Source organism: Pelophylax lessonae (assembly GCF_965119305.1).
Source record: "Pelophylax lessonae genome assembly, chromosome: 5".
In the NCBI taxonomy this organism is placed as follows: domain Eukaryota; kingdom Metazoa; phylum Chordata; class Amphibia; order Anura; family Ranidae; genus Pelophylax; species Pelophylax lessonae.
In genome coordinates this window covers 2,718,458-2,737,217 of record NC_138772.1, presented here as the reverse complement: position 1 = coordinate 2,737,217, position 18,760 = coordinate 2,718,458, and the positions used below count along the sequence as shown (strand labels likewise).

Sequence of the window (18,760 nt, the reverse complement as noted above, 5' to 3'; positions counted from 1 at the left end):
TGGTATACTTGGACAGAGGGGTGGCTGTGGACGTAGTATACTTGGACAGAGGGGTGGCTGTGGATGTGGTATACTTGGACAGAGGGTGGCTGTGGATGTGGTATACTTGGACAGAGGGGTGGCTGTGGATGTGGTATACACGGACAGAGGGGTGGCTGTGGACCTGGTATACTAGGACAGAGGGGTGGCTGTGGACATGGTATACTTGGACAGAGGGGTGGCTGTGGATGTGGTATACTTGGACAGAGGGGTGGCTGTGGACGTAGTATACTTGGACAGAGGGGTGGCTGTGGACGTGGTATACTTGGACAGAGGGGTGGCTGTGGACTTGATATACTTGGACAGAGGGGTGGCTGTGGACGTAGTATACTTGGACAGAGGGGTGGCTGTGGATGTGGTATACTTGGACAGAGGGTGGCTGTGGATGTGGTATACTTGGACAGAGGGGTGGCTGTGGACGTGGTATACTTGGACAGAGGGGTGGCTGTGGACGTGGTATACTTGGACAGAGGGGTGGCTGTCGATGTGGTATACTTGGACAGGGGGGGGGGGGGCTGTGGACGTGGTATACTTGGACAGAGGGGTGGCTGTGGATGTGGTATACTTGGACAGAGAGGTGGCTGTGGACCTGGTATACTAGGACAGAGGGGTGGCTGTGGACATGGTATACTTGGACAGAGGGGTGACTGTGGATATGGTATACTTGGACAGAGGGGTGGCTGTGGACGTGGTATACTTGGACAGAGGGGTGGCTGTGGACGTGGTATACTTGGACAGAGGGGTGGCTGTGGACGTGGTATACTTGGACAGAGGGGTGGCAGTGGACGTGGTATACTTGGACAGAGGGGTGTCTGTGGACATGGTATACTAGGACAGAGGGGTGTCTGTGGACATGGTATACTAGGACAGAGGGGTGGCTGTGGACCTGGTATACTAGGACAGAGGGGTGGCTGTGGACATGGTATACTTGGACAGAGGGGTGGCTGTGGATGTGGTATACACGGACAGAGGGGTGGCTGTGGACCTGGTATACTAGGACAGAGGGGTGGCTGTGGACGTGGTATACTTGGACAGAGGGGTGGCTGTGGACGTGGTATACTTGGACAGAGGGGTGGCTGTGGACGTGGTATACTTGGACAGAGGGGTGGCTGTGGACGTGGTATACTTGGACAGAGGGGTGGCTGTGGACATGGTATACTTGGACAGAGGGAGGGCTGTGGACGTGGTATACTTGGACAGAGGGGGGGCTGTGGATGTGGTATACTTGGACAGAGGGCTGGCTGTGGACGTGGTATACTTGGACAGAGGGGTGTCTGTGGACATGGTATACTTGGACAGAGGAGTGGCTGTGGACCTGGTATACTAGGACAGAGGGGTGGCTGTGGACATGGTATACTTGGACAGAGGGGTGGCTGTGGATGTGGTATACACGGACAGAGGGGTGGCTGTGGACCTGGTATACTAGGACAGAGGGGTGGCTGTGGACGTGGTATACTTGGACAGAGGGGTGGCTGTGGACGTGGTATACTTGGACAGAGGGGTGGCTGTGGACATGGTATACTTGGACAGAGGGAGGGCTGTGGACGTGGTATACTTGGACAGAGGGGTGGCTGTGTATGTGGTATACTTGGACAGAGGGGTGGCTGTGGACGTGGTATACTTGGACAGAGGGGTGGCTGTGTATGTGGTATACTTGGACAGAGGGGTGGCTGTGGACGTGGTATACTTGGACAGAGGGCTGGCTGTGGACGTGGTATACTTGGATTTTGCAAAAGCGTGTGACACAGTTCCCCACACACGGCTAATGTGTAAGGTAAAGTCTACTGGCTTGGAAAGATCGGTTTGTAATTGGATATAAAATTGGCTAAAAGATAGAATTCAGAGAGTAGTGGTTAATGATTCTTACTCTGAATGGTGTAAGGTTATCAGTGGTGTACCACAAGGTTCAGTGTTGGGACCCTTACTTTTTAATATCTTTATAAATGATGGGGGGTCTGGGATTACAAATACCATTTCAGTCTTTGCTGATGACACCAAGCTTTGCAGTGGAATAACTTCCTTACAGGATGTCTCCAACTTACAAGCTGACCTCAATGCACTGTTTCATTGGACGGCTATGTGGCAAATGAGGTGTAATGTTGATAAATGTAAAGTTATGCACTTTGGGGGGGGGGGGGTAAGAATATGCATGCATCATACATACTAGGGGGGTACAACTGGGGGAATCCATAGTGGTGAAGGATCTGGGGGGGTTCTGGTAGATCATAAGAATAATAGCATGCAATGCCAAGCTGTGGTTTCCAAAGCAAGTAAAGTCCTTTCTTGTATAAGAGAGACATGGACTCCAGAGAGAGAGATATCATCTGTACAAATCATTAGTAAAACCTCATCTGGAATATGCAGTTCAGTTTTGGGCTCCAGTTCTCAGAAAGGATATCTGGTACTGGAGAAATTGCAGAGAAGGGCAACCAAACTGATAAGAGGCATGGAAGAACTTAGCTATGAGGAAAGTTGACCCAGTGAATATCCGATTGCCTCTCGGGGGATCAGAAGGAATTTTTTCCTTCTGTAGCAAATTGGATCATGCTGTGTTGGGCTTTTTCACCTTGTTCTGGATCAACTGCGGGTATAGGATTGTGTATATAAGATTGAATGGTTGTGTTTTATTTGTTGTTTTTTATTGATTGAGCCAGATGGACTTGGACCTCTGCAGTCAGTATGAGACCTACTAGGACACCAATGGCTCTGCAGTCAGTATGAGACATCCTTGTTCACCATTGACCTCTTCAGTCAGTATTAGACCACCTAGGACACAGCAGCCCGTGACCTCGCGTCTATAGGCGTAGGCCCCGACAGCAGCCCGCAACCTCGCGTCTATAGGCGTAGGCCCCGACAGCAGCCCGCGACCTCGCGTCTATAGGCATAGGCCCCGACAGCAGCCCGCTACCTCACGTCTATAGGCGTAGGCCCCCACAGCAGCCCGCGACCTCGCGTCTCTAGGCGTAGGCCCCCACAGCAGCCCGCTACCTCACGTCTATAGGCGTAGGCCCCCACAGCAGCCCGCGACCTCGCGTCTATAGGCGTAGGCCCCGACAGCAGCCCGCGACCTCGCGTCTATAGGCGTAGGCCCGCGACCTCGCGTCTATAGACGTAGGCCCTGACAGCAGCCCGCGACCTCGCGTCTATAGGCATAGGCCCTGACAGCAGCCCGCGACCTCGCGTCTATAGGCATAGGCCCTGACAGCAGCCCGCGACCTCGCGTCTATAGGCATAGGCCCCGACAGCAGCCCGCGACCTCGCGTCTATAGGCATAGGCCCTGACAGCAGCCCGCGACCTCGCGTCTATAGGCATAGGCCCTGACAGCAGCCCGCGACCTCGCGTCTATAGGCATAGGCCCTGACAGCAGCCCTGTGACCTCGCGTCTATAGGCGTACGCCCTAACAGCAGCCCTGTGACCTCACGTCTATAGGCGTACGCCCCGTGACCTCATGTCTATAGGCGTATGCCCCGGCTGCAGCCTGTGATCGCACATCTATAGGCGTACACCCTGACAGCAGCCCCGTGACCTCACGTCTATAGGCGTACACCCCGACAGCAGCCCCGTGACCTCATGTCTATAGGCGTAGGCCCCGACAGCAGCCCGCGACCTCGCGTCTATAGGCGTAGGCCCCGACAGCAGCCCGCGACCTCGCGTCTATAGGCGTAGGCCCCGACAGCAGCCCGCAACCTCGCGTCTATAGGCGTAGGCCCCGACAGCAGCCCGCGACCTCGCGTCTATAGGCGTAGGCCCCGACAGCAGCCCGCGACCTCGCTTCTATAGGCGTAGGCCCCTGACAGCAGCCCGCGACCTCGCGTCTATAGACGTTGGCCCTGACAGCAGCCCGCGACCTCGCGTCTATAGGCATAGGCCCTGACAGCAGCCCGCGACCTCGCGTCTATAGGCATAGGCCCCGACAGCAGCCCGTGACCTCGCGTCTATAGGCGTAGGCCCCGACAGCAGCCCTGTGACCTCGCGTCTATAGGCGTACGCCCCAACAGCAGCCCTGTGACCTCACGTCTATAGGCGTACGCCCCGGCTGCAGCCCCGTGACCTCACGTCTATGGGCATAGGCCCCGACAGCAGCCCGCGACCTCGCGTCTATAGGCGTAGGCCCCGACAGCAGCCCGCGACCTCGCGTCTATAGGCGTAGGCCCCGACAGCAGCCCGCGACCTCGCGTCTATAGGCGTAGGCCCCTGACAGCAGCCCGCGACCTCGCGTCTATAGACGTAGGCCCTGACAGCAGCCCGCGACCTCGCTTCTATAGGCATAGGCCCTGACAGCAGCCCGCGACCTCGCGTCTATAGGCGTAGGCCCCGACAGCAGCCCTGTGACCTTGCGTCTATAGGCGTACGCCCCAACAGCAGCCCTGTGACCTCACGTCTATAGGCGTACGCCCCGGCTGCAGCCCCGTGACCTCACGTCTATAGGCGTATGCCCCGGCTGCAGCCTGTGATCGCACATCTATAGGCGTATGCCCTGACAGCAGCCCCGTGACCTCACATCTATAGGCGTATGCCCCGGCTGCAGCCTGTGACCTCACGTCTAGAGGCATACGCCCCGACAGCAGCCCCGAGACCGCACGTCTAGAGGCATACGCCCCGGCTGCAGCCCGTGGCCTGCAGCTTGTATACCAGCCCTCCTCGGCATTGTAGGAAATCTCCTGGAACTATTTGTCTGAATTGCTTTCTTAACTTGACATGGTTTTAAACCCTCTGAAATGCCAGCTGCTTTTGAGAGTCTGGCGTGCGGAAGGGTCTGCATTCGTCAAGATAGCAAACAAACACAGATGCATTACATATTTCACTGAGCAGCAAAATTTAATTTTAAGTGAATTTGGGCTCCATGCTGCCGGATTCAGAGGTGCCGACGGAGTCTGCATATTAATTGTGCAGTTAAAAATTGTCTGAGCGTTGTCTAAGTCAATTTCCCTCTGTACGTGCCTTCCCTTAATCTGAGAAATGATTGTAATTGAAACACATTTCCACTTTCTGCTTGTAATTGAATAAACAATTCGATGGCACAGATCTTCCATTGTAGAGGGGTTGCCCCCATGGTAATGGGTAGGGAGTTGGGCCCTGTGTTTAGGGTGATATGGCACACACAGGGTTAAAAGTCATCTGTGACCTTTCTTATTTTGTTTAATAAAGGAGAACTCCAGAGGAGTTCCAGAGGAGGTCTTGTGCTGGAATTATTGCTCTCTCTAACGTTTGCGACAATACCTCACGTGTGGTTTGAACGACGTGTACATATGTCGGCGCGATGTACGTATGCGTTCGCTTCACATTGGGGCACTGTACCATTTTTTTTTTTTTTATAGTCTGAATATGTGATTGATAGCTTTAACTGTACATGTTTCCTTATGGTCAGTGTAGAGGGGGTTTTCATCCCCTCCACTCAGGTCTGATTACACTCAGCTGACTAGTGTTGAGCGAACACGGACTGTATTATTCGTGTTCGTACCGAATAATTGGATTTTTGTTACCCGAACACGGACACGGACACTTTACTGTATGTTCGGGTAAAAAATCCGTGTTCGGTCGTTTTATTTCCGGGTTTTGCATGTTTTGGCGCTCTTTTCATGGCGGACTTTCAACAGCCAATCAACAATCGTTTAACTGGTGTGCCTTAAGCTATCCCAGCCATGCCTGCAAATGTATGAGTAGCTGTGATTGGCCGTCTGAAGCATGTGACCAAGTCTTTATAAGTTCGAGGCAGCCGCAGCGGCGTCATTCTGCTGCTTAGCTCAGGGACAGAGCACACATACGTGCTGGCTGCTGATTAGGGAAAGACAGGCAGGGAAAACGAATTGGTGTCCGGATAGAATTTAGGGTCAGGTCGGAGTGTTTAGGCAGGGCGAGTTGTAGGCATTTTAGGGATAGAGTCTGCTGAATTATGGGGTCAGTGTGTTCTACAAACTACAATCGATATTGCTGTGTGGTGTGGGATAGGAGATAGGCAGGTGTCAGCGATCCACATCCATTTTTCTGTGTGTGGGCTGCAGTGAACACAATCTTTTTGGGGTGCAATGAACACAATCCTTTTGGGGTGCAGCGAACAAAATCTTTGTGGGGTACAGTGAACACAATCTTTGTGGGGTGCAGTGAAGACAATCCTTGTGGGGTGCAGTGAAGACAATCCTTGTGGGGTACAGTGAAGACAATCTTTGTGGGGTGCAGTGAACACAATCTTTGTGGGGTGCAGTGAACACAATCTTTGTGGGGTACAGTGAACAAAATCTTTGTGGGGTACAGTGAACACAATCTTTGTGGGGTGCAGTGAAGACAATCTTGCAGCAGTATTTGGTAGGGCATCATACGCCTCTAGAAGTGATGAGGCCAGAACACGTAGAGGCGATAGTAGATTGGTTTGCTGCTGACAGTGCCTCCAGTTCCTTCACATTGTCTCCCACCCAGTCTACTGCAGAAAGGTCAGAGTTGGCACCTGCAGCCAATGTCCAACCGTCTTTCACCTCACCCCCTTGCAAATCAGGCAAGCAGTCTGAGCCCCAAGCCATACAGCAGTCTCTTATTCTTTTTGAGGACTCTGTCAGCAGGGTTTCCCAGGGCCACCCACCTAGCCCTGCCCCAGAAGTGGAAGAGATTGAGTGCAGCGATGCCCAACCACTTATTTCTCAAGATGAGTACATGGAAGGACCATCACAGCACGTCTCCGATGATGACGAAACGCAGGTGCCAACTGCTGCGGCGTTCAGCATTGTGGAGACCGACAGGGAGGGCAGGGGTGAAGACTGGGTGGAAGATGATGTGGAGGACGATGAGGTCCTCGACCCCACATGGAATGAAGGTCATGCAGGTGACCTGAGTATTTTGGAGGAAGAGGCGGTGGTCGCACAGAGCCACCAGCACAGCAGAAGAGGGAGCAGGGTGCAGAAGCGGAGCGGCCGTGCCCTAGACACTACGCCTGCTACTGCCCAACGCAGCAAGGGAACGAGCGCACCAAAGTCAGCTCAAAAGAGTTCTCTAGCGTGGAAGTTCTTTAGAAAATGTGCTGATGACAGGACACGAGTGGTTTGCACCCTGTGCAATCAGAGCCTGAAGCGAGGCATAAACCTTCTCAACCTGAGCACAACCTGCATGATCAGGCATCTAAGTGCAAAGCACGAGCTGCAGTGGAGTACACACCTTCAAAACCAAGAAATGTCTCTGGCTCATCCTGCTTCCTCTTCTGCTGCAGTCTCGGCCGCTCCAGCCACCTCTGTAGTCATACCGGCACCTGCCACCCCGCAAACAGACGATCTGTCAGCAACACCACCACCTGGGTCACCAACAACCATCTCCACAATGTCCCGTGGAAGTGTTCAGCTTTCCATCTCCCAAACACTTGAGAGGAAGAGGAAGTACCCCCCTACCCACCCGCGATCCCTGGCCCTGAATGCCAGCATTTCACAATTATTGGCCTTTGAAATGCTGTCATTCCGTCTGGTGGAGACGCCCAGTTTTAAAAAGCTTATGTCGGTGGCTGTCCCACAGTACGTCGTGCCCAGCCGCCACTACTTTTCCAGGCAAGCCATCCCTTCCCTGCACAACCAAGTGGGGGAAAAAATCAGGTGTGCACTGCGCAACGCCATCTGTGCCAAGGTCCACCTAACTACCGATACGTGGACCAGTAAGCACGGTCAGGGGCGTTATATCTCCCTAACGGCACACTGGGTAAATGCAGTGGCGGATGGGCCTGAGGCGGATAGCAATTTGGCGCATGTCCTTCCACCACCGAGGATTGCAGGGCGCTTCAGTTTGCCTCCTGTTCCTAACTCCTCCTACTCCGCTACCTCATCCTCTACCGCCTCCTCATCCGGACAGCGTAATACCTTCACCACCAACTTCAGCACGGCCAGGGCTAAACGACAGCAGGCAGTTTTACAACTTGCCTGTTTGGGGGACAAACCACACACCGCGCAGGAGTTGTGGAGGAGCATGGAACAGCAGACAAATGAGTGGTTGCTGCCAGCGAGCCTCAAGCCCGGCCTGGTGGTGTGCGATAATGGGCGAAATCTCATAGCAGCTCTGGGCCTAGCCGGTTTGACGCACATCCCTTGCCTGGCGCATGTGCTGAATTTGGTGGTGCAGAGGTTCCTTAAAAACTACCCCGATATGTCAGAGCTGCTGCAGAAAGTGCGGGCCGTCTGTGCGCACTTTCGGCGTTCTCACCCTGCTGCTGCTCGCCTGGCAGCGCTGCAGCGTAACTTCGGCCTTCCCGCTCACCGCCTCATATGTGACGTGCCCACAAGGTGGAACTCCACCTTGCACATGCTGCAAAGACTGTGCGAGCAGCAGCAGGCCATAGTGGAGTTTCAGCTGCAGCACGCACGCGTGAGTCGCTCTGCGGAACAGCACCACTTCACCACCAATATCTGGGCCTCCATGCGAGACCTGTGTGCCTTGTTACGCTGTTTTGAGTACTCCACCAACATGGCCAGTGGCAATGACGCCGTTCTCAGCTTAACTATCCCACTTCTATGCCTCCTTGAAAAAACAATTCGGGCGATGATGGAAGAGGATGTGGCACAGGATGAGGAGGAGGAGGATGAAGAGGTAACATTTCAAAGGCTTTCAGGGCAGTCATTCGCAAGGGGCTCCAAGGGTGGGTTCCTGCACACACAAATGCCAGGGACACAATTGTCCAGCAGGGGCACAGTTCTGGAGGAGGAGGAGGAGCTGGAGGAGGAGATGGAACCATGTTCACAGCAGGGTGGCACCCAGGCCAGCTCATGGCCATCACTGGTGCGTGGCTGGGGGGATACAGAGGACACGGACGATACACCTCCCACAGAGGACAGCCTTTCGTCGCCTCTGGGCAGCCTGGCACACATGAGCGATTACATGCTGCAGTGTCTCCACAACGACCGCCGAGTTGCCCACATTCTAACTTGTGCTGATTACTGGGTGGCCACGCTGCTGGATCCCCATTACAAGGACAACGTACCGTCCTTAATTCACTCACTGGAGCGCGATCGCAAGATGCGCGAGTACAAGCGCACGCTGGTAGATGCGATGCTGCTGGCATTCCCATCTGACAGCGGGGCCACAGTGGAAGCACAAGGCAGAGGAGGAGGTCGCCAACGCAACCAGGGCACCGCCAGCACCTCAGAAGGCAGGGTTAGCATGGCCGAAATGTGGAAAAGCTTTGTCAGCACGCCACAACAAACAGCAGCACCAGCAGCTCAGATGAAACGTCTTAGCAGGAGGCAGCATTTTACCAACATGGTGGAGCAGTATGTGTGCACACGCCTACATGTAGTGAATGAGGGGTCTGCCCCCTTCAACTTCTGGGTCTCCAAATTGGGCACATGGCTTGAGCTTGCCCTTTACGCCTTGGAGGTGCTGGCGTGCCCTGCAGCCAGTGTATTATCTGAACGGGTATTTAGCATGGCTGGGGGCGTTATAAGACAAGCGCAGCCGCCTGTCCAGAGACAATGTGGACAAGCTCACGTTCATTAAAATGAACCAGGCATGGATCCCACGGGACTTTTCCGTACCTTGTGCAGAATAGCAATGGATACCGACCTTACCCACCCATTATTCCATTTTTGCTCTTTCTCACTCTTTTGGGGTGTACCCTCATTTAAAATTTGTGAAAAGAAGCAGTGTTGGCTACCTCGTCCTCCTCCTCAGGGCCAGATTAACGTAGGGGCTATTGGAGCTGCAGCTCCATGCAGGCCCCTACCTTTTATATAGGCCCCGGGTTGGCCATATTCACTGTGACCGCTCTTCTGTCACTTGTAAACACAGAAGTCTGGCTTCTATGCTCGCTTCCCCAGGCAGCACCCTCAGAACCTCCCCACACAGCGCGAAGGCCGGACAAGGAGGGACAGTTGCCGATGCATGGATGTGTTTATGGGCTTCAGAGACAGCATCCCATGTTGAATTAGGCATGCATGGCTGCACCCTTCCTCCTCTGGGTGCATGCCAAGGCACGGCCCTTAAGGCCCTTCAAAATCCTCAGCACCAAGACCATGATGCTCTTAATCCGGCCCTGGTCCTCCTCCACCGCCGCTTCCACCTACACCGCCCATAGGTGTGCGCAGCCTATTGCATTAGGGTGTGCACCCCAAAATTGAAATACACATGCATGTGTTTGCCTACATGTACATGGCCCCGATACATTACTCTCCCTGCTGGCAAAGAGAAGTAGAGCAGAGCAGGTCCGAGGGAGATCTTTCCCATCTCCTCACTGGCAAACAGAGCGATAATGCTATGTGCCCTAGGTGATTAGGGTGTGCCCAGGTACACCCGGCACACCCTGTGCGCACGCCTATGACACCGCCACATCCACCACCACCTCAACCTCCCTCCTACTCCATATGGGCCTCGTCCTTCAGAGATGAAGAACATTGTTTTATTTTTCTGTTTTTTTTTTTTGTTGTTTTAAGTTATTTCCCTATCCACATTTGTTTGCAGAGCATTTGCCATGCTCTTAACTACATTTTTCTGCCATTTGCAGCACTCTAGCCCTTTCCATTGGTGTTTTAGAGCCATTTTAGTGCCTTAAAGTTCGGGTCCCCATTGACTTCAATGGGGTTCGGTGTCCGGGAAAAGTTCGGTAAAAGTCCGGGACACGGACCCGGACTTTTTTTTAAAGTTCGGCCGAACCCGTCGAACACGGACATCTAGGTGTCCGCTCAACCCTACAGCTGACCTTTATGCTGTGCAGTGTCTGACGTGAGTTCCCTGCCCCCTGACTTCTGTCAGAATTGTGTGCTTTAGAAGACTGTACAGTAGGGGGTCGGTACAGGAGGAGCATGGGGGCTGTACAGGATGTCAGGAGGGGGATAGTGGCTGTACAGGATGTCAGGGGGGGGGGGGCTGTACAGGATGTCAGGAGGTGGATAGGGGCTGTACAGGAGCAGCATGGGGGCTGTACAGGATGTCAGGAGGGGGATAGGGGCTGTGCAGGATGTCAGGCGGTGGATAGGGGCTGTACAGGGTGTCAGGAGGTGGATAGGGGCTGTACAGGGTGTCAGGAGGGGGGATAGGGGCTGTGCAGGATGTCAGGAGGAGCATGGGGGGGGGGCTGTACAGGATGTCAGGAGGGGGATAGGGCTGTACAGGATGTCAGGAGGGGGGCTGTGCAGGATGTCAAAAGGTGGATAGGGGCTGTACAGGAGGAACATGGGGGCTGTACAGGATGTCAGGAGGGGGATAGGGGCTGTGCAGGATGTCAGGAGGTGGATAGGGGCTGTACAGGGTGTCAGGAGGTGGATAGGGGCTGTACAGGATGTCAGGAGGGGGATAGGGGCTGTGCAGGATGTCAGGAGGTGGATAGGGGCTGTACAGGGTGTCAGGAGGTGGATAGGGGCTGTACAGGATGTCAGGAGGGGGATAGGGGCTGTGCAGGATGTCAGGAGGAGCATGGGGGGGGGGGGCTGTACAGGATGTCAGGAGGGGGATAGGGGCTGTACAGGATGTCAGGAGGGGGGCTGTGCAGGATGTCAGGAGGGGGATATGGGCTGTGCAGGATGTCAGGAGGGGGGCTGTGCAGGATGTCAGGAGGGGAATAGGGGCTGTGCAGGATGTCAGGAGGGGGATAGGGGCTGTGCAGGATGTCAGGAGGGGGATAGGGGCTGTGCAGGGTGTCAGGAGGGGGATAGGGGCTGTACAGGGTGTCAGGAGGTGGATAGGGGCTGTACAGGGTGTCAGGAGGGGGATAGGGGCTGTACAGGGTGTCAGGAGGTGGATAGGGGCTGTACAGGGTGTCAGGAGGGGGATAGGGGCTGTACAGGGTGTCAGGAGGGGGATAGGGGCTGTACAGGGTGTCAGGAGGTGGATAGGGGCTGTACAGGGTGTCAGGAGGGGGATAGGGGCTGTACAGGGTGTCAGGAGGTGGATAGGGGCTGTACAGGGTGTCAGGAGGTGGATAGGGGCTGTACAGAATGTCGGGGGGGGGGTGTACAGGATGTCAGGAGGAGCATGGGGGCTGTGCAGGATGTCAGGAGGGGGATAGGGGCTGTACAGGGTGTCAGGAGGTGGATAGGGGCTGTACAGGATGTCAGGAGGGAGATAGGGGCTGTGCAGGATGTGAGGAGGAGCATGGGGGGGGGGGGGCTGTGCACGATGTGAGGAGGAGCATGTGGGGGGGGGGGGGCTGTACAGGATGTCAGGAGGAGCATGGGGGGGGCTGTACAGGATGTCAGGAGGAGCATGGGGGGGGGGGCTGTGCAGGATGTCAGGAGGAGTATGGGGGGGGGGGGCTGTGCAGGATGTCAGGAGGAGCATGGGGGGGGGGGGCTGTGCAGGATGTCAGGAGGAGCATGGGGGGGCTGTGCAGGATGTCAGGAGGAGCATGGGGGGGGGGGGCTGTGCAGGATGTCAGGAGGAGCATGGGGGGGGGCTGTGCAGGATGTCAGGAGGAGCATGGGGGGGGGGCTGTGCAGTATGTCAGGAGGAGCATGGGGGGGGGGGCTGTGCAGGATGTCAGGAGGAGCATGGGGGGGGGCTGTACAGGATGTCAGGAGGAGCATGGGGGGGAGGCTGTGCAGGATGTCAGGAGGAGCATGGGGGGGGGGCTGTGCAGGATGTCAGGAGGTGGATAGGGGCTGTGCAGGATGTCAGGAGGTGGATAGGGGCTGTACAGGATGTTGGGGGGGGGGGGCTGTACAGAGTTTGGCTGAAAGAGGCTGAAGGAGATCAGCAGCATTGCTGATGCAACAAAATGAAAACTTTATTATGATTTTAAGAAATGGCAGCCAGAAGTTGGGGTTTGGTTTTGCAGTTTTAAGCGGAGCTCCAGCCAGAACTCCAGAAGTGAAATCTAACCTCCCCCCCCCCCCCACTGTCCAAAAAAATGTCAAATTTCTTTTCATATTGCTTGTTCTGCATTTCCCTAGCTGACCCCCGCCAGCCTGATTGGTGGCAATACCTGGAGTCATTTAGTATACGATGGCGCTCAGGAAGACGTATTCATGAGATCTGTTGATGGAGGTTTAGGTCTGTAGGCCTCTCATCGCTCCGCTGGCCCCTTTTATTCCCTTTGATAGAGGAACTCATGTTGGCGTTAAAGTGTTGAGATACTAATTGGATGAGCTTCTTTGTAGGAAGGTTCCCTGTGCAATGAGAATGTTCTGCAGGATGAGAAAAGGATTTCAGAAGTCACAGAGGAGTTCTGTAAGATAAGAAGGAAAAAAAAAACCAACACAGCTGTAAAGTGTACCTGTCATTACAGTTCACATTGCACATAAATCAGCGGGGCACATGCCTGCATTACCCAATCACATGACATAAATACACCGTGAGCTCCATTGTGTCTCTTCCACAAAGAAAGGACATTTAGGTCTGCATTAAGCTTTAAATAGCTTGCTATTGCTTTCATAAGGTTGATGACATATCAGTATGTTAGCTGCCAGGCTGCCACGTTAGCTTAGCATGTTATCTGCCAGGCTCTTGTGATTTGTCCAGTGCCCCCCTCCCCATACGATATGTTTGGCTGCCCTTACCTTGGTTAGGTTAAGCTGACACTCCTTCAGAATAGCCCCAAGCCAGGCTATTTAGCAAACTCAAGCTTGAACAACTGGGTCATATAGGGCCACACGCACACCGACGCCGTGAACCAGGCCTACACACACACACACACACACCATGAACCAGGCCTACACACACACACACACACCATGAACCAGGCCTACACACACACACACCATGAATCAGGCCCACACACACACACCATGAACCAGGCCTACACACACACACACACACACCATGAACCAGGCCTACACACCATGAACCAGGCCCACACACACACACCATGAACTAGGCCCACACACACACCATGAACCAGGCCCACACACACACACCATGAACCAGGCCCACACACACACACCATGAACCAGGCCTACACACACACACACACACACACACACCCCATGAACCAGGCCTACACACACACACACACACACACACACCATGAACCAGGCCTACACACCATGAACCAGGCCTACACACACACACCATGAACCAGGCCTACACACACACCATGAACCAGGCCTACACACACCATGAACCAGGCACACACACACACCATGAACCAGGCCTAAACACACACACACCATGAACCAGTCCTAAACACACACACACACCATGAACCAGGCCTACACACACCATGAACCAGGCCTACACACACCATGAACCAGGCCTACACACACCATGAACCAGGCCTACACACACACACACACCATGAACCAGGCCTAAACACACACACCATGAACCAGGCCTAAACACTCACACACACCATGAACCAGGCCTACACACACCATGAACCAGGCCTAAACACTCACACCATGAACCAGGCCTACACACACACACACACACACACACACCATGAACCAGGCCTACACACACCATGAACCAGGCCTACACACACACACACACACACACACACACACACACACACACACACACACACACCATGAACCAGGCCTACACACACCATGAACCAGGCCTACACACACCATGAACCAGGCCTACACACACACACACACACCATGAACCAGGCCTGCACACACACACACACAATGAACCAGGCCCCCTGATATCAGGGGTGCCTAGCTACAGGATATTCACTGATATCAGGGGTGTCTAGGCACAGGGAAATCACTGATATCAGGAGTGTCTAGGCACAGGGAAATCACTGATATCAGGAGTGTCTAGGCACAGGGAATTCACTGATATCAGGGGTGTCTAGGCACAGGGAATTCACTGATATCAGGGGTGTCTAGGCACAGGGAAATCACTGATATCATGGGTGTCTAGGCACAGGGAAATCACTGATATCAGGGGTGTCTAGGCACAGGGAAATCACTGATATCAGGAGTGTGTAGGCACAGGGAATTCACTGATATCAGGGGTGTCTAGGCACAGGGAATTCACTGATATCAGGGGTGTCTAGGCACAGGGAATTCACTGATATCAGGGGTGTCTAGGCACAGGGAAATCACTGATATCAGGGGTGTCTAGGCACAGGGAAATCACTGATATCAGGAGTGTGTAGGCACAGAGAAATCACTGATACCAGGAGTGTCTAGGCACAGGGAAATCACTGATATCAGGGGTGTCTAGGCACAGGGAAATCACTGATATCAGGAGTGTCTAGGCACAGGGAAATCACTGATATCAGGAATGTCTAGGTAAAGGGAAATCACTGATATCAGGAGTGTGTAGGCACAGGGAAATCACTGATATCAGGAGTGTCTAGGCACAGGGAAATCACTGATATCAGGGGTGTCTAGGCACAGGGAAATCACTGATATCAGGAGTGTCTAGGCACAGGGAAATCACTGATATCAGGAATGTCTAGGTACAGGGAAATCACTGATATCAGGAATGTCTAGGTCCCGGAACCACTCCTGTTTTTCAGGGAGAATTGAAGACAAAAGGTAATCATTTCAAGATACAACTTGGACACAATGTAGACATTTAGATGTCATATAACAAATCTTTACTTTTTTGGGATGAGATTTAAATAGTTTTGTACGTGACTCTCACATTTTTACATGCCGCTCTTCTTTTTTTGTTGTTGTAATTATTGAATAATTATTAAGATGAACCATATTGGCCGATGCAATAACTAGCTGCTGATCAGCCACAGAGGGAGTGCATTGATTTTAGTGACTTGCATTTGGGGTTTCTGAGGGGGGTGTTGTCAGGTGGGGTTTCTGAGGGGGTGTGGTCAGGTGGGGTTTCTGAGGGGGTGTGGTCAGGTGGGGTTTCTGAGGGGGTGTGGTCAGGTGGGGTTTCTGAGGGGGTGTGGTCAGGTGGGGTTTCTGAGGGGGTGTGGTCAGGTGGGGTCTCTGAGGGGGTGTGGTCAGGTGGGGTCTCTGAGGGGGTGTGGTCAGGTGGGGTTTCTGAGGGGGGTGTGGTCAGGTGGGGTTTCTGAGGGGGGTGTGGTCAGGTGGGGTTTCTGAGGGGGGTGTGATCTAGGGCTGCAACTAACGATTAATTTGTCTGTCGACTAATCTATCGATTATTTTTACGATTAGTCGACTAATCTAACGATTATTTAAATTTTTTGTTTTTTTGCTTAATTTAGTGTCTTTTTGATTAGCTAATTAATCCTGTAATTAATACAGATCCCTCAGTAAGCCCCCCTCCCACTACAGACCCCTCAGTAAGCCCCCCTCCCAGTACAGCCCCCCACAGTAAGCCCTCCCACCCAGTACAGACCACTTAGTAAGCCCCCCTCCCAGTACAGACCCCTCAGTAAGCCCTCCCACCTAGTACATACCACTTACTAAACCCCCCTCCCAGTACAGACCCCTCAGTAAGCCCTCCCACCCAGTACAGACCACTTAGTAAGCCCCCCTCCCAGTGCAGACCCCTCAGTAAGCCCTCCCACCTAGTACAGTATGTACTGGGTGGGAGGGCTTACTGAGGGGTCTGCACTGGGAGGGGGGGCTTACTTAGGGGTCTGTACTAGGTGGGAGGGCTTACTGAGGGGTCTGTACTAGAAGGGGGGCTTACTAAGTGGTCTGTACTGTACAGACCACTTAGTAAGCCCCCCTCCCAGTAGACTAGTACAGACCCCTCAGTAAACCCTCCAACCTAGTACAGACCCCTTAGTAAGCCCCCCCTCCCAGTACAGACCCCTTAGTAAGCCCCCCCTCCCAGTACAGACACCCCAGTAAGCCCTCCCACCCAGTACAGACCCCTTAGTAAGCCCCCCCTCCCAGTACAGACACCCCAGTAAGCCCTCCCACCCAGTACAGACCCCTTAGTAAGCCCCCCTCCCAGTGCAGACCCCTCAGTAAGCCCTCCCACCTAGTACAGGGCTTACTGAGGGGTCTGCACTGGGAGGGGGGCTTACTAAGGGGTCTGTACTGGGTGGAAGGGCTTACTGAGGGGTCTGCACTGGGAGGGGGGGGCTTACTAAGTGGTCTGTACTAGGTGGGAGGGCTTACTGGGGGGTCTGCACTGGAAGGGGGGCTTACTAAGTGGTCTGTACTAGGTGGGAGGGCTTACTGGGGGGTCTGCACTGGAAGGGGGGCTTACTAAGTGGTCTGTACTGTACAGACCACTTAGTAAGCCCCCCTCCCAGTACACTAGTACAGACCCCCCAGTAAGCCCTCCAACCTAGTACAGACCCCTTAGTAAGCCCCCCTCCCAGTGCAGACCCCCCAGTAAGCCCTCCCACCTAGTACAGACCATTACAAGCCGGTGTAGCGCCGCAAATGTGACATGTCTAAGTAGCTGGGTGATCGGGGGGGATGGCGAATGTGTGTTGCGGCAGAAGCTGTGGGAGTACAGGGGTGCTGGAGACGGTCAGCACTCACCTCTCCTCTCCGACGGAGCCCGGCAGGGGAATTTCACCCGGCCGGCAATGCTTCAAGCGGCGCGGCGGCCGGCCGGGGGCGTGTGACGTCACGCGTTGACGCGTCGGCGCATTTTCCGCACGTCGACGATTTTTTGTAGTCGACGAGTCGTGGCAGCCCTAGTGTGATCAGGTGGGGTTTCTGAGGGGGTGTGGTCATGTGGGGTTTCTGAGGGGGGTGTTGTCAGGTGGGGTTTCTGAGGGGGGTGTGGTCAGGTGGAGTTTCTGAGGGGGTGGGGTTTCTGAGGGGGTGTGGTCAGGATTGGTCATGTACATACATAGGTGAAGAAGTATTTGAATCTTTCATTTATTGTCTATAAATTGTGCACATGATAAATGAAGACTTGTAACTAATGTTGTGTATTTGTTTTTTAGGCTCTCAGGTGTCTCCTGTCAGTGAATTCGGTGTATAAACATGTCGTATGGCTCTGTGGATGGAACTGGATTTGGAAGTAGAAATCTTTTTGGCGGGCCGTCTTCTCAAGGTTACCAGCCTCTAGGTATGTCCGGTGTAGCTGTGCCTTCATCCTATCCTCATCCTTCAATGGCTGACACGGTCATGATGTGTATATTTAGACCTGTGTATACGGGGGTGATTTATTTATAGCATTGCTGATTGTGTGCATGAATAATTATACATTCTTATGTTTTCATCATTTTACGTTGATTATAATAATTTGTCATGTGGAATGTGTCGGACACGGCCTCTGCTTCTGATGAGAAAGCTACGCGCCTCCAAACGTAGACAGTGCGCTGCTGCGTCTCTCAATTGACATGAATAGGACGAAGGATCGGCCGATTATCGGTGGAGCCAATTATCGAAGGCTGATATTCACTTTTTTTTTTGAAGCATCGGTCACAAACTCCAGTCATCAGATCAGAAATCATCGGCGGCACTTCTGTTTCTCCCCATTCATCAGAGGAGTAGATCTGATATGACGAAGTAAAGCCTTGTCTCTACCAAGATTGCCGACTCTACAGAGACACAGTGCAGAGCAAGGCTTAGTAAGATAGTAATGGGGAAAGATCAGCTACAGGGAGACTACAGCCAATCACAACACATAGTCTTTGACTTCTATAGAGCGCTTTATACACTGTAGCAGTGTTTTGACAGTTGCAAACACCATTGGGTTTTATATTACCAGCTGCTGAAGAATTGCTGGAGGTGGCTTATTTAGACTACAGACAATATTGGTAACTAGTCCCCGGAGTCCTTTGGCCTCTGGATGTCAGTTATCTTTTTTTGGCACATCTTTTAGAGTTCAGTTCCTGTTCAAGTTGGGTTTCAGTTTCTATCAGTTTTCAATCTACTGCTGTAGGTTTACATTAGAAGGCTGACAGGCTGTCAAGATTCTGCTATCTGTAGAAAGTCAAGGCTCTTACACCCAGATATTACCTTGTA

At 53.4% G+C, this 18,760-nt stretch overlaps 1 protein-coding gene across 1 annotated transcript in view; it reads left to right on the top strand.

Moving 5' to 3' along the window:
- The window catches only part of TSNARE1 (t-SNARE domain containing 1), a 382,306-nt gene that overhangs the window by 50,293 nt on the left and 313,253 nt on the right, over positions 1–18,760 (top strand). Inside the window, exon 2 of the mRNA XM_082257510.1 lies at positions 17,734–17,858. Coding sequence (XP_082113636.1) covers positions 17,774–17,858 — 85 coding nt within the window. The 5' untranslated portion in view covers positions 17,734–17,773. The remainder of the gene's footprint in view (positions 1–17,733; positions 17,859–18,760) is intronic.